The sequence below is a fragment of the Pelodiscus sinensis genome, chromosome 20, assembly GCF_049634645.1.
Source record: "Pelodiscus sinensis isolate JC-2024 chromosome 20, ASM4963464v1, whole genome shotgun sequence".
In the NCBI taxonomy this organism is placed as follows: domain Eukaryota; kingdom Metazoa; phylum Chordata; order Testudines; family Trionychidae; genus Pelodiscus; species Pelodiscus sinensis.
In genome coordinates this window covers 23,308,313-23,323,854 of record NC_134730.1, presented here as the reverse complement: position 1 = coordinate 23,323,854, position 15,542 = coordinate 23,308,313, and the positions used below count along the sequence as shown (strand labels likewise).

General features: G+C 48.5%; 2 protein-coding genes across 24 annotated transcripts in view; one reads left to right on the top strand and one right to left on the bottom strand.

The window, feature by feature from the left end:
* The window catches only part of WIPI1 (WD repeat domain, phosphoinositide interacting 1), a 44,860-nt gene extending 35,803 nt beyond the window's left edge, over positions 1–9,057 (top strand). The window contains exons 12-13 of the mRNA XM_075903985.1: positions 1,029–1,129; positions 8,504–9,057. Coding sequence (XP_075760100.1) covers positions 1,029–1,129; positions 8,504–8,551 — 149 coding nt within the window. The 3' untranslated portion in view covers positions 8,552–9,057. The remainder of the gene's footprint in view (positions 1–1,028; positions 1,130–8,503) is intronic.
* Positions 1–15,542, bottom strand: part of ARSG (arylsulfatase G) — a 147,242-nt gene that overhangs the window by 42,563 nt on the left and 89,137 nt on the right. For 15 of the 23 annotated variants that reach the window (XM_075903975.1, XM_075903967.1, XM_075903971.1 and 12 more), the window contains 3 exons: positions 13,897–13,987; positions 11,220–11,561; positions 293–3,041 (listed from right to left, as the gene is read on the bottom strand). In XM_075903975.1, the coding sequence (XP_075760090.1) occupies positions 11,263–11,561; positions 13,897–13,987 (390 nt within the window). In that variant the 3' untranslated portion in view covers positions 293–3,041; positions 11,220–11,262. Of the gene's footprint in view, positions 1–292; positions 3,042–11,219; positions 11,562–13,896; positions 13,988–15,542 lie in introns of those variants that run through there. The other 8 variants (XR_012896913.1, XR_012896914.1, XR_012896912.1 and 5 more) reach the window with 2 other exon arrangements.

Sequence of the window (15,542 nt, the reverse complement as noted above, 5' to 3'; positions counted from 1 at the left end):
TTTCTTTAATGGACCCAGACACCTTTAACACATCTCCTCCCAGCATAAAAGAAATGATTCCAGCTGCCTTGCAGAACACTTAGACCTAAGGTGATCGGAAATAATCCTAATTAAATACACGAAGGAATATTTCAGGTTTCTAACTCTTGGGGTGGGGGTGGGGAATAAATTAGCAAGACCAAAGTGTCTGACAAGACTTTGCTAAAACATGGAGCATGACTCCTCAGCAGTTTGGTAGCATCAAGCAGGCTGCTTCCCTGTCTTATGCCGAATGCGTGCCAGGGAGAATTCGTTTGCGGTGGGTGGGTGGGTGAGCATCTCGTCCTGCTCTGAGGCACAGTTTCTGTTAATATTCAGCAGAAGTAGCACATACCCACTGAGAGCAAAATACGGTCCCGGCAAAGGGCCTTTTATGGGATCGGCTCTTTTATAAAGAAATTCTTGGCAGTATCTTGCTGCTACAAGGTGCAAATGTACTTTCGGCTACATCGTTTGGTTGTCATAATAACCAAAGAAATGGAAAGACTGTGAAGCAGTAGAAAGCATTATTACCATTTAAACTTTCACCTTTTTTGGAAACACAAGCTGGCGTGATTTTTTCCCTGGGCATTTGTCTGTATAGCCCGAGATCTGTTTTACTATTGAAACTGACTTCTCTGTGAAGCCTCTTTCCTTCTTGCATCCCACAGGAACAAATGCCCTTCCAAGTCTTCTGTACGAAATACTCTTGTGCTACAGCTGTGTGGCTGTTAAAGTTATTGTAGCAAATGAGCCAAGTCCCTCTTGGTTTGCCAATGGTGGGAAGCAGAAAACTTATTTTGCAGAAGCTAATACGTTAATCTGTTCCCCAGGCTACTGCGGGCACAGACAAGCACCCACATCACACGCACACCGGTAGCTTTGCCAGACTGCTGCAGAAACCAACTTCAGGCTCATGTGCAGTGCAAGAACAGTGTCTCCGCGCGCTCGGTGCTGGGCTTTTTGGATTCATTTGGTCTTAAGTCTGTCGCCTTTCTTTGGTTTTACAGGTTACTCAGAAGACGGGGGAGCCTTGCGAGGGGAAGTTATCCCAGAGCATGAATTTGCAACTGGACCAGTGTGTCTCGATGACGAGAATGAATTCCCGCCTGTGAGCATTAGGAGCCCCTAAAACAGCAGTACAGCCCTCTTGCTAAGAAGAAAGTAGTAACTTCTTACGGAAAAGATGGTTGTTCCATCTCTCTAATGTGCCCCGATCCATTATCAAGCCTATTAACAACTGTGTTACAGACACACCACCAGGTCATTTACACTCTCAGGCATGACAGCGAGGAATGGGGATGTAGCCTACACAAACTAATGTTAATTAGAGCTAGGGCCAAGCAAATTCCTGTGTTTCAAGCCCCTTCAGGCTTTGGTTTGAATCTGGATCTGACCTTGTAATTTTGGGCCTATCTATCACATTAATAGAAACATCTTTAATTTCAACAAAGGCGGCATTTTTAACAACACAGTAATTATTCCTTGCAGTGTTTTCACTGCATACATAATCCAGCATTGGGTTAGTGCAGCTGTAAATTGAAATGACCAAACCAAAGGTAAAACTGAGCAATCTTTCAATATCCAGGCTGAGGCCAGGCCTACACTAAAGGGGAAGGTCGAATCAAGACACACAACTCCAGCTATGTTAATTACGCTGCAGGAGCAGGAGTACAGGCTGCTGGGGGGGAGAGGACATGCCCTCTCGGTTCAATTTAGCGAGTCTTAACTAGACCTGCTAAATGGAACTCCAGAAGATTGATTGTGGCAGTGTGAAGACATGGCCTCAGTGAAATGCAAAAAATCCCAGCGTCTTTAGAATCAGAGGTGGCAAGCTCCTCCGTAAGGAACATATTGCGGGGGCTGATCTGTGCTTCCACCCTAGCTTCCCTGTAACATGCAGTCATATGCAAGAGGAGATGGGGGAGAGGCAGGTGAGAGTGGAACCTAGAGAGATTGGAGCAGCCATTGCGGCACCTACGTGGGGAGCAGATACTGGAAGTTTGAATTCAGTAATGCAGCTATGTTAATTGCGTAGCTGCATTTGATGTACCTTAATTTGATCTTCTGCGCTGTCTTCATAGCAGGAGGTTCCCTTACTCCTCACGAATCAAGGAGTACGGACATCAACAGGGGTGCCCTCCACATTTGATTTAGTGGATCTTTACTAGACCCACTAAATCAAATACCAGAAGATTGACTGCTGCAGCATCAATCTTACTAGTCTAGATGTGGCCTAAGTAGTTCCCCTTTCTCCCCAGGCAGAACACCCATCCCACTCCACAATCTATCACTGACTCCCCCCGACACACACACACACACACATACACGCCCTGTCTTCCCATGTAAAGCACCTCTGATCCTTTGCCTCACCATCACCACCCCCAATTCACAGTAAGCTTCCGCCCCCACTGGGGGGGAAAAAAACCCAAACCTCCACTACACATGGCGACAGCCATAGTAGAATTTAAAATCCGTTTCCAATATTTTTAACAATCAGCATTATTAGTCATCAGTGTCAGGGACATTTTTGCTCTTTAAAACTGACTTTGGACCTGGCAGTGTCTGTCTAACTATGTGATCTAGTATCCAAACACTATGCTGTTTGCTTAGAGCAGTGTTTCCCAATTTTATTTGGCCATGGAACCCCTAGTGTTGCCTTTAAAAAAAAAAAAAAAAAAAAAAAAGGCCCCTGCTGCGATTCATCGAGCAAAAAAAAAAAAAGCCCCGACACCGCGATTCCCACTGCAGCTCTGGGCTCTGTCTTTTAAAGAGGGGACAGGAGGGAGTGCCAGCTCTTCACGGAATCCCAGGGTTCCACGGAGCACCAATTGGGAAACACTGGCTTAGAGAACAGATGTTGGTTAGCTGCAAGAATAACTTACAGTAGTTGGCAGCCTCTCCATCATGGTAACACACTACTACACCAGGACGTTGTGACATAACAGTGCGGTGACAATTTACTGCGGGCCAAATCTTCAGCCCTTTACTGAGACCTCACCCATCTTCAGTGGAAGTTTTGCCTGTGTAAAGACCAAGTAAAAACTATATTAAGATCTCAGGATGTGACCCACAATTGGTGGCTGAGATTTTGAAGTTGACTCGGGTTTAGTGAACCTGTAGAGCACTGAGATTTACTGATGTAGAGTGCTGTGTAAGAGCAAGCCAGCCAGCACAGAACTCTTGTGAAACTCACGGCTGTAGCTGAGAACTGTGTATGACACAGCCTGGAGTACACAGTTCTCTTTTGTTGCCTGGACCATATTTTATTTGAAACCTGGCATGACTCTGTGTGTGTGTGTGTGTGTGTGTGTGTGTGTGTGTGTGTGTGTGTGTGTGTGTGTGTGTGTGTGTGTGTGTGTGTGTGTGTGTGTGTGTGTGTGTGTGTGTGTGTGTGTGTGTGTTCCCCCTTCCCCATTGGCTTCCTGTTTATGGTATTTAGTCTCAAGGGTCTACCCTTTCATGATTGCATGTTGACCCCCTGGGATGCTGAAGCAAATATGCCTTGTAGAAGGAGTGGAGCCTACCAAAAATGCCTGTGCTTGTTTCTAAAGGACCCGCATTAGGGCTTGTGTTCTAGGGACAAGCAAGTGCCAACAAGCAGGAGCTGAACTGGCCTGATACGCTTAAGTGAGTTTGCATGCTGTGACTGGATTGTATGGAAGCAGCCCAAAACCCCTGCTGGCCATCATCAAGCCCTTGATTAAATGGACTTTGATCTGTAAGAGCCCCATGCTGTAATTTACGTGACAGAACAACTTACGTGTCTGACTTATTTCCCAAAACAGGTCCCTCTGCCATGACCTAGCAGTAGGAGCGTCCAGATAAAGCATTTGGAGTCAGAACTTTGTTTCCTCCTTGATGCTGAAGGTTCCAGTTGCTAGTGCAGCATTTGCTTATCCTGAGTTGTTTATAAGTAAGGCTGGTTGGAGCCCTTTACGTGGAGGTAGGTTGATCTCGATGAGGTTTTCAACAGAAAGGCTTTTGGAGTCCAGGCTGTGCTGTCTGGTCATTTTTTGACTAGTTGACCTAAGCCTGACCTTTCTGATCAGAAAACAGACATTTCAACACAACTCTGTTTAGTGGAAATCAGCACCTCCTAGGACTGGAAGGGATCTTGAAAGGTCATATAAAGCTTGAAAGGTTTTGGCTTCATTCCAATGCAGAACAGAAACAAAGAGCTGTTGCAAAATAGAACTGTTCTCCCTCAGCCAGCTCTACTTGGTAGAGTGCTGTAAATCTGCGGATATCCACAGCATATTTTTGCAGATGTAAGGGCTCTGTTTGTTGGACTTTGTACCTGGACACGCTTTTGTGGAAGGAGCAGCATATGGTATCCTGTAGTTCCTCATGGTTTTTAAATACTTTCCTTCTACTAATTCAGACACTGCTTAATGTGACCAAGTCATTAGTATTAAAGGTATTTATCACATGGGCCTGATGCAGAGCCTGTTGCTGGCTGTAGAAAGTTGCCACTTAATTTGACGAGGGAAGAGCCAGGTCAGATCTCAGTGAGAAGAGGCAATAGAAAGCCCAAAGAAAACCTGTGTGATTTCAGAGTATCATCTGACCACAAGTAGAAGTTGTTTGGGTGATACAAGGTGCTATTGAAACTGGTAGTGACATGGAGAACCAGGCTAATCACCTATTTCACTTGCAATCGTGGGAATAGACTTCATCCTGTGAAATCCACTGGGGACCTTGCGTTTTTGAGTTATGGTAACAGCTGGCACGATATTACCCTAAGACTGATGTCTCAAAAGGAAGGCATGGAGGTCCGTACTTGATCCCTGTAGAATCCTGACTGGCTGGGAGGACCAGAAATCCTTGTGGGAATGGAGCAATGACCCCATTTTATTTATTCTGTGTACAGAATTTATTCTATTAAATGTTCACGTGGTTTTGGCCACACACGGCTGCAGAAGTTCCTGGTGTGACTTCTCCTTACCGGTGCTGGTGCTCGGAACACACGGCATTCAGTCCCAAAGAGTTTTCTAGGAGACATAGGGTTACATCTGCACAGCAACATTATTTTGAAATAACGTAGTTTACGTGTAATGTTGAAATACTGTCAAGCTGGAGGACTTCTTACTCTGATTCCTGTAACCCTCATTGTACAAGGAGTAAGAGAAGTCGGAGGGAGGGTGCTCTGTTTTGAAATAAGTGCTGTGTAGATGCTCCCAATTTCGAAATAAGCGATTTCGAAACAAGCAATTGACATAGCTCAGTTCTCATTGCTTATTCAGAGTTAAGCCCTGCAGTGTAGGTGCAACCTAAGTCATGGTGGATTTATGCACTTTACTCCTGAGTTTAATGCTGGTGTGATTTTTGGACACGTAGCCAGAATAACCTTTCATAATTCGGTGCAGCATCTTGAGGCTACCATGATCACAAGGTGTTTTTCTGAGTGTTCTAAAGGGCTAGAGCTGTCGGGGGCTTGGAAGGAAAAGTCCTGTAGGACTGAGCAAGCATCCCTTCAAGAGAAGGATGACACCAAAAAAGCGTCAGTAGAAATGAAATCGCTGCAAAAGCCCGGGGACTGGAATGGCAAAGAGGACCTGTGCAGAACGTGACGCCCTCCTGTCGAGCTGTAACGCAGGGGGATCCTGCTCGCCTACGTTTCTGTTGGATTCTTCTAGAAAGGCTGAGGGCCAGACAATCAGGAATGTCAAGAGGGAGCCTGATAGCAAGAGGGAATTTCATGAGCTGTGTTTTCCGAATTCCAGCACGGGAGTGCACAGAAATCAGTTGCTTGATAGAACCAATCGCTTGGGACTGACATGCAGAAGGAGCCTTTAAAATAGCTTCTGGGCTCAGGACCTCTTGTTCTGTTACCACCTAACTAAATGACACTTGAATGGCCGGTATGAAAGAGCATGAAGTGGACAGACATTGCTGCCTCTGGGAGCGGATAGCTGCTTTGTGCATGCCCAATAGCAGTGAGAAAACAGAACCCTAACAATAGGTCACACTCCCTGTATGCTGGGTACTTGGGCAGCTGCTCAGGAGAGATTCAAATGCTGACCAGGTGATAAGCTGAGGGCCCATGTTTTTGTTGCTACTGGTGGTGCACATTTGCACATGCCTTGGTGCACATAAAATTATTCTGCACATGGATGAAAAAGATTAGTGGCTCTCTACCACCTGTGTGCTGCCGTTTGGATTAGTGAGAGGCCAAAACGGTGTAGAGACTTTGATGAACGTATGCCTGTTACAATTCGCACCCCAGTATTTCTGCTTGGCCAGTGAGGAAGAGGCTGTTCAGAAAAACCTACTGCTGTAGGTATTTCATTATGTCCACTTTGTTCATGCTGAATTGACTCGAAATTGAAGCCAGTAAACAATGTGGAGCACTAGAAAAGAGCATATTGTACTGGATGCAGTGTAATTAGCATGAGTTATGGAAGACTGTCCAATCGCGATGATCAGAGAGTTAACAAGCCTTGCTTAGCAGAAATTGTTTAGTCCCTAGGGCAGGATAAAGGTGACATTGCAGCCTTGTAAAACAGAAGAAGGCTTAGCAACAGGTGCTGACGAGAGCTATGCGCTAGATAAGCTCGTGGTGACGTGTTTTGCCTCTCCAGCCTAGTGCCAGGGAACAGAACTTACTTATTACAACAGGGAGCATTATATTGATCGGCTTTGCTATGCAGAAGTAGGTGGAGCTGCTTCTGTGCACTGGTGCCAAAAGCAGCATTTGCTACAGGCTCCAAAGGTGTCTAAGCCCTGGAAATGTTGGTATGCCCAAAGTTGTTGCGTGGTTTTGGTGTTTGTCAATGTTGGCGCTCTCTCATTTTGATTGCACTAACTCTGCTAGGTAGACATTTGACCTACTGTGAATTTTTGGCTACGTTGCTTATGAGTGGCCACCTCTACAGTAACAAAAAGCAAAAGCGCCTCTGTGGATAATGCACCTTCTTGGCGGAAAGCTGCCGTGGAAGTAAAGCTGCATTTTACTCCTTGCTGCAGCAACTCCTGACCTACTGAGTTTAGAGGGAAATTTGGCCTGAGTAGAAATAGCAATTCCTGCAGGAACAGACCCGGATGCAGCTATGTTAGCTTGATTCCTTTTGTGGTGTAGAATCCAGCTGTCTCTCTCTCAGCTTCAGCCTCATTATATACAAAATTAGCAGATTTACCTGGCTTTGCTCCAGTCCTTAATTCAGTTTTTTTTAAATAAAAGGAAAATGTACATGCTTCATTGAAATAATTGCGTTTTTCAAAAAGTGTTATTTTTATGAAGTTAATGTTAGCACCTTTTTTAAAATAGGAATTCCATCAAACGTATCTCTTTTTCTTCATCACTATAAAACTTACTATGCTTTCACCAAAAAGGGCTGTAGTCAATTTAGTTCCAATAACATGGTCTTCTAGTTTGCAAACCTTAAGCACTGATTTAGCGGTGCCAAAACAGTGCTCTCCTCCCAATTTCTCAGTTTGATCTCTTTTCCATAAGGTTTTATTGAGAAGCAAACCTATTGCAGGTTCATCCTATTTTTGTGGCTTGTCTTGGTTCAGTCTCTTTCAACATTTGCTCAGTTATGTCCGTTTGGAAGACTACATTTGCTTTGGTGATTCTCTCTTTTCTGTTTGGTTTTATGAGAAGCAATCCCATTCCAGGCATATCCCATTTTCCTGGCACAACCGAACCCTGACCTTGCTTTTAAGTTATGATAAGAGGAAACTGCATACTAGATTTGGTGAGCTCTTATGTTTTGGAGTTCTTGATAAAAAAGACAGTCAAAATCTCTTAAATCTATAGTAGATTACATAACTTGCGTGGCTGAAGGACTGTGGCTCCTTGCAAGCTTCTGAAGAATAAAATCTTTTTTTTTAATCAGACCAGGATTGAAAAGATCATTCAACGTCTCTGCAACTTGGCCCAAGATGCAGGTCATTTCAGTAGGAGCTGGGGGACAATCTACCCCCAAAGGACATGTTAGCTGCTGCATGGAATCTCTGCAGATCAGAGGAACCCGTCTTTGTATAGGGAGTGGGAGATCCTTAGCAGCACAGTCCCATCCCAAACTTTTCCATCAGAAGAGGCATTCTTCCCCGGCGATGGTTAATACGTTGTTGTGAGATGTGTACCATGCTGCTATGAAGTACCTATTTAAAAGTCCTTGCTGTTGTGTGTTTCCTGCCTGTGGCTTAGGAGGCTGCCATATTCTGTTACTGGAGTTACTAGCTGACATGTAGCAATCCAGTGTGTATGCATGCTCTGGGGTTTGTTTTTTTTGGTTCTGTGTTCTGGATGAGATGGCAGCTGGATAAGGGACAGATTAATGCCAAGCCGGATGGTTCCTGTTCCCATTACTGTACATGTAGGGCAAAAACTAACTGACCCACACAAGTCCCACTAACCAGAAAGTAAAACCGTGCATGGCGTGTTTTCTCCTGCACAGGTGCAAAACCACCTACAATACACCCTGCCTCACAGCCTGTCTCTAGGAAAAGTAAGGCAGTTCTGTTTTGATTTTGGTAGATAAACTTGTGCCGTGGAGGTCAGCCGGGAGAAGAGAAGAGGTCCTGATGAGACGCCAACATCAGGATTCAGGACAGGCGCTGGGAGGTGGTTTGGAAAAAAACCCCAAGCTATGTGGAAGAATGGAATTGTGGGCACCTACCACAGGGGGAATAACCGGAGGTGCTACATTGCTTTTACTACAGTATGTTCAAGTGGTTACTTCACCCCTCTGGCCCTGTGTTTGCTGTGGTATATGGGTGTGATGTAAATGTACTGTATGCACAGTCTGTATTTAACAAATGAGACGTGAGAACCCCCTTGTAAATGCTAACCTAACCAGATTTGTATGGAACCTGAATTTTATATCATGGGTTTTCCCGTTTCTAATTTATGCTGTTTTTATGTGTATAAAGTCTATTAAGCTGTGTCTTTGTACAGTATATACATAGTATTTTACCCATGCAGAGTATTTTTGCAGTGATAGGAAGATATTAGGGGGCTGTCCCTCCTTCCCCCCCGTTTATTATGTTTGAGCGCTACCAGAAGTCGAGTAATAAAGTCGCCGCACGTCAGTGGCTGCCTGCTGTGGGAGTTCTTGCTGTTCTTTGGGGGAGGATTAGTGGAACTGCTCCTAGTTTGGGTTTGGGCTGGTGGGGAATCACAGCCCGGTGCCTTCCGCTGCATGCTGACCTGCTGGTTCCCAACAATATTATTTCTGGAGGGGTTGTCAGAGCAGGGAATTGAAGGCGGCGGCGGCTGCTGCAGAACCTGGACTGACCTACCCCCCTGCCCAACCGCTTGTGGTTTCAGGAGTGCTGTGCAGGGTCTGGTCTCGGCTTGCTGCTGTGACACTGACCTGCTGCAGCCTCGGCCTAGTCACTTAACTTTAGCCCTGGATTCCCCGTTTGTAACATGGTGGCAATGGCCTCGATTCCCAGGTCTGCCAGTGCAGCCTGGAGAAGCAGGGCGTGGGGGTGGTTCGGGAACTGCCAGTTAATCTCGGGGCTGTGCTGCCTTGTGCCCAGGAGTTGTGTTCGTGGTCAAGATTGCAAGAGGGCACCAGGCTCTGGCTGTGCCCTCCACACCCCTTCTCTAAGCCAGCCCCAAACGCCCTGCCACCAGGCCAGCCTGCTATGCAAGAGGAACCCTAGGCAATTGAGGGAGGAAGGGGCCACAGGCAGCAGGGATACCAACATGACGATTAACTGATACACCTGGGCTTATCAGTTAATCTTGTCGACTACACACATTTCCCCCCCGCCCCTTGCTGCCTCTGACATGGGAGGAGCCGGGGGAGCAGGAGGCAGTGCCCATGAGGAGCTGGCTTTAAGCAGGCTCCCCAAAAACCTGGATCTGCCTGCCCCTTACACCCCTGTGCTTCTGTTTCTGAGAGAGAGGCAGCAGTGTGGAGGGTGAGGGAGACAGGCTGGGGCGATATGCATGGGGAGCTGGCTCCACAGACCCACCTGTCCCCCACCCTCCCTGCTGCATATAGAGGCAGTGAGGGGGGACAGGCAGGAGCCGGTTCCCCCCAGCACCAGCCCTGTGGTGCCACCTTCCCCTCCCCAGGCAGCCGGTCTACATAGGGAGCTGGTTTTAAACTGATGCCCCTGGTGGACCGACTCCTGCCTGCCACCCCAAGCTGCTACCTCTGACACAGAGGCAGCAGCTCACGGTGGGAGGGGTCTCCTCAGGAGTGCACTGGCTGCCAGCCCCTCCCCCCCCCCCCCCCCCGCCACCCCAGGGACTAATGAATAGTCGTGTAACTGCTAAGATTTCATGAGGTTACACAACTACTGAATTACACGATAACTAACATCCCTCTCCGGTAGTGCAGCCCCTTGCTCAAAGCAGGACCGATCCCGGTCCTCTCAGGCTGAGCTAACACTTGGCAAAGTGCGGAGAAGTACTGGGCATCATTCTAGGGGCTGAGGGTGGCAGCTGGCCTTACCACTTGTCAGCTGTTTACGTCTCTAGGAGGAGGGCAGTTCTCTCTCTACAATTCCCTTGTCTCTAGGGTACAGAGCTGGGCCACTGTCTTCATCTCTGTTATGTAAATTCCATATTGGTTTAGCTCTCGCTGGAGACAGGAATGACGACCGTGCGTTGCCAAGGGGAGTGAAAATTACCCCAGGAACGTCAGGGGGTGTCTGGCTCTCGGAGCCAACAGATCACAGAACCTCTACCACAGCCAAAGCTATACCTAGAAAAGTTAAATCGACTGCTTCCTGGGCCCCTTCCTCCCCATCTAAGCCCATCCTCCCTCATCCCTGTCCGCAAGACCCTTCAAGGCCAGCTTGAGATCGGAGTGGCACGGGATGTGCAGTTTCGTCTTTTGCAGCAATTGTCCTCCAAGCATGGGCAAGGGGCAGTGCCATAGACCAGGGCTTTGACCCAAAACTGCCTCGCCATCCCTCAGCCACAATCTAGATCCGTGGTTCTCCGTGGGCGGGCCGCCGGCACAGAGCCGTGGCACTTAGGGCTGGATAGGTGGGAGTGGATACAGCCCACAAAGGTAAAAGGGAGGAAGACCCCTGGGTTAGATCTACCAGCCCTCGCCACGCAGGCGCAGAGGTGATCTTTCCAACTTGCTCTGTCTCAAAAGGATGCCACAAGCCCATGCTGTTCTCAACACTGCTCTCTCTCAGGCCCATGCTGGCTACATGCGGACGCATTAGTCCTTCAAGTGGGTTTAGGCAGCCTCCAATTTATTTGCATACAGCACAGAACTGACCTGACAGCCGACTCCATGTGACCCTCTTGTCTACTGCTCCCCGCTAGTCCATTGCGGCTGGGCTAGAGCCGCATGCCTGACATCGGCAAACCGGGAGCTGTGGATCGCAGCAGGGCCTCGCTGCGGGATCCTGGGAGTAATCGGCCATCGAGACGTTATCCGTTGCGATATCCTGAAGAAAGTCTGCCAAAGCCCTAGTTATCGCAGGTAACACAGCCTGATACTCGCCAGCCCTCACGTCCAGAGGCACCTGCTCCTGCACGTCACGAGCCAAATTAAACACGAGCGGTGGTTGGTGATGCTCTTCCAGCCCGATGCTTCCGTCACAGGCTTTCGCCCCACCTGGAAAAGAAACCCAGCGAAAAACTCAAGTCCCTAGCAGCCATCCGTGCTGCAGTGTCATCACTTACCAGCAGATGTGGCAGCCTGAACACAAGCAGCAGGTACTTGGGTTGGCAGGGGCCTAGGCTAGCAGACCTCACTATGGCAAATGAGTTACTTGAAAACAAAGGAGACCAGTGCGTTTCTAGCACAGATCTACTCTTACACCTACAGTAGCTATCACCTTGCTGGACATGGCATCGCAATCTTGCAGCAGCCTGAAAAGCTTTGAGTTCTACGTGGATTATTCCTGTGACAGGGTAGGGAACAACCTGCCTAGCACCATTTACTATGCAGTGGTGCTGTATCGGCATCAGCCGTAGAAGTCACTGTCTGCTCTTTAGGAATCGCAGCAGAGGAAGGACAGGGAGCTAAATTACAATATCTGGCAAATAATAGCACGACAGCCTGCGGTAATTATAGCTCAGAAACCCTATACGGCAACGGAGACCTCCGCTGTGGCTGAACCCCCTCCAGCAAGGTTGTGCACAGGTTTGCAAGGGCTGACCGGAGTTTGACCCAGTTAGGAAATTAGAGCTTTTGCATACTCAACGGGCAAGGGAAGAAGAGCAAGGAGTCTTGCAGGCTGCTCTAAAAGGGAATCGAGCAAAGGGAAACGCAGCAACACAAGAAAGCAAAGGGAACCAAAGGTTAAAAATAAACGAGATGAGGAGGAACATGAGCAGGCCCAAAGCTGCTGGTAAGCAGAGACCCTAGGAGAGACAGCACCAGCTCTGCAGGGGCTACAGATGACATTGGAGAGGCCTTAAAATAGCAATAGGCAACCTAGGCTAGGGAGTGGGCCTCCTTCATCAAAGCGGGCCACAAGATTGTCATCATCAGGACGGTCTCCCGGGACGGGGCAGTTTTGCTCGCTGCACTGGTGTCGCTAGGCTTTGCAGGGTGTGCTGACTGAGCCGTTGCAGCGCCGTGACTGGCTGCAGAGGGAGCGTCCGGCTCTGAGTCAGTGTTGTGTGCAATCCGCACGCACCTCGCGTCACGGGCCCTGGCTTTACGTCTGTGTCGCTTTAGTAATATGGGTAGGAAAAAAACGACGTGGATGGAAACCAGCAGACTCTGGCAACCCTGCAAATGTCTCATGGGCCACACACAGAACCCCCATGGGCCCCGTGTGGCCCTAGGGCTACAGGTTGCCCACTGCTGCCTTAAAACAAGCCGACTGCTATGAAGAGGAGCAGGGGAATTGTGCACAGGGTCTGAAATTGGGGCAAGGGGCCCATTTTAATCATCCAGCCTTGGAGCACTTCCAGGGGGAGGTAAGAGTTTAAACGGTTCATCGCTTTAGCTATCGGTTCCTGTTACCATGTAAACTCAGCTAGGGAGTGCGGGTGGGCAACCCGGACCCCACAGGGCCAGCAGAGGCTGGGGGCCCAGACCCGAGTAAAGATGATCCACTTGCTGCAGTTGGCCGGGGCCGGGCCCAGGAGGGGCCCCCAGCACTCACTGCCTGCGCCACCTGAGGAAGAGGCTGTTCTGCTTCAGCCAGGAGCTCTACCTGCACCTCCGACGGGACTTGCACTTCCTCGTATGGGGCTTTGCGGGGGAAGAGCCAGGAGAGGCTGGCCAAGGAGCTCTGCTTCTACCCGGGACGTGCTGAACCAAGGCAGGTGGCAGCTGGGGTCTCACAGCCTGGACGCCCACCGAGCCCCTTTAACCACGCACGTTTCATCGGTTTCACGGTTAATATTTTGTAACATTTTTCACACCCCCTACTCCGGAGGAGAACGTTGTTCTTCTTGCTGGCCTCACAGCAGGTTCCTTCCTCCGTCACTTTTGCTGAGGTGCCCCAGGTGGCTGCTTCCCCAGCGTTGCATCCAAAGGTCTCCAGTATCCGTAGTTGTGACCCATTGCAGGTGCTGTGGCTAAAGCCCCCGTCCCCCCCACCTCCCCTTGCTCCAGGTCCTGATTCAAAGCCTGGCAGCATGCACCTCCCTTCACGCACATGGCTTGCTCCGCTGATGCTGAGGTGCCTTGCTGAATGTGGGGCTGAGAGGGGAAGCGGCGGTCAGCCCATGCCCTGGGAGGCAGCCTCGCCTTTGGGAATTCACACGCCGCTTGGTCTGAAGCGGCTCCGAAGGTCGGTCACACTGGGCCACGAAGCCTGCAGGGGAGGAGCTCGTAGCTGGGGTGAGGGTCTGAGTGAGTTTGCAAGAGGCTACTGGTTTTGTGCTTATTTGGGCTCATCTGCCTGGATTTTTAAATCTCTCCTCAAGGGCACCTTGGCCTCTGGCTAAGGGGCTTTTCCCTATGCTGTATAAACTCAAAAACACTCTACCTGTAGTGTAAAATGCCTTGTATTGAGCCAGCCGTAGGGCCTTTATCTCTCCGTCCTTTCCCGCTGCTCCACTATTGGGGTGAAACAATGTCTACAAGGAAGAAAAAAAGGCAAGAAGTTAGGGGATCCCAGGTAAGAAGGTTTTGTCTGTTCCTGCCCTCAGCTCTGCACAGCCCCGAGGCCAGGCTGTGCATGCAGCGGCTAGCACTCTGCCTCCCCCCGCCGGATTATAAGTATGGAGGACCAAGCATGCTCAAAAAGTGAAATTCTGCGAAGGAAAAGTAAGAGTTGTTGATGTTTCTCTGCATTTGTCCCGGGTGAGAGGATGGCTTGCTGAGATGTCAGACTGTAAGAGCTACATTGTCCTGCATTTTGCTTCAGCTATCCCAGACTAACACGGCTACATTTCTATCACTAGACTGTAAGAGATCTGCTCGCCAAGATAAGACACTTCTCAGAGGGGTCGCCGTGCTCGTCTGTGTCTGCAAAATCAATGAGGAGTCCTGTGGCACCTTAGGCTATGTCTACGGTACAGAGTTTTTGTGCAAAAACCTGTGGAGTGTCCACACCTCAAGTGTGCTTTTGCTCAAGAAAATTTACAATAAAACGGCAGAACAAAGGGCTTTGTGTGGTGTACATATACCTCTTTCTACAAGGAATAACTCCTTTTAGTGCAAGAGTGGACACTGAACAGGGGCTTCTTGTGCAAAAAGAGCCTATCAGAAAAAGCACAGGTGAATGGCAATCAGAACTTTCTTGCGCAAGAACATCCATGCAGTGTGGTCGCTGTCTTGCGTAAAAGCACATGGCTTTCGTGATGCACTTTTGAGGTCTGGATATACTTTTGCGCAAGAAGTTTTTGTGGAAGATCTCTTCCGCAAAAAGCTTCTTGCACAAAAACCCTGCAGTGTAGACAAAGCCTTAAAGACTTGAGCTTTCATGGGGAAAGACCCACTTTGTCAGATACACTGTCACTTAGACAAGTTACTACCTTCTTTGGATGTGCTATTACACATATAGCTCTACCTCTGTGATTTTTACTCCAGGCATCTGACAAAGTGGTTTTTACTCAGGAAACCTTGTGCCCAAATAAATCTGTTAATCTTTAAGGTGTCATAGGACTCCTCGTTGGTTTGCAAGGTAAGACACTGAATCTTGCTCCCTAGCTGTGTTTTATTAGCCCTTTCCAACCTTTTCTCTTGCATCTTGTTCCTTGAGGCAGGGCCCTTGGAGTCCCTTTCGTTCCTTGATGACTAGTGGCCAGGCACTAATTGTGCACTAGAGATTTCATCAACCATTTTGCCTGTTTATAACAACCCCTCCTGTTTTCACATCTCATTCTTAGCAGGGTTATCAACATTGGAACAAATACCAGACAAGCCAGAATGTAGCAGATCCTTGGAAAAGTTGCTAACACCCTTCGTTAGGCGACCGGACAACCCTACGGACATACTCTCGGCTTGTCTACGTTCCCACAATCCCCGCGCAGCTGTTGCTGATGAACACTGTGCCCATTGCATTATTGCTGCTTGGCTTAAAACATGAACAGCTTGAACAGACACCTTATTTTTTCCTCCAATAGAGCTGTTAAAGATTTCAATACGGCCCAACAGAAGCTGCGTTAGTTTCACTCCAGTCAAGTTAAC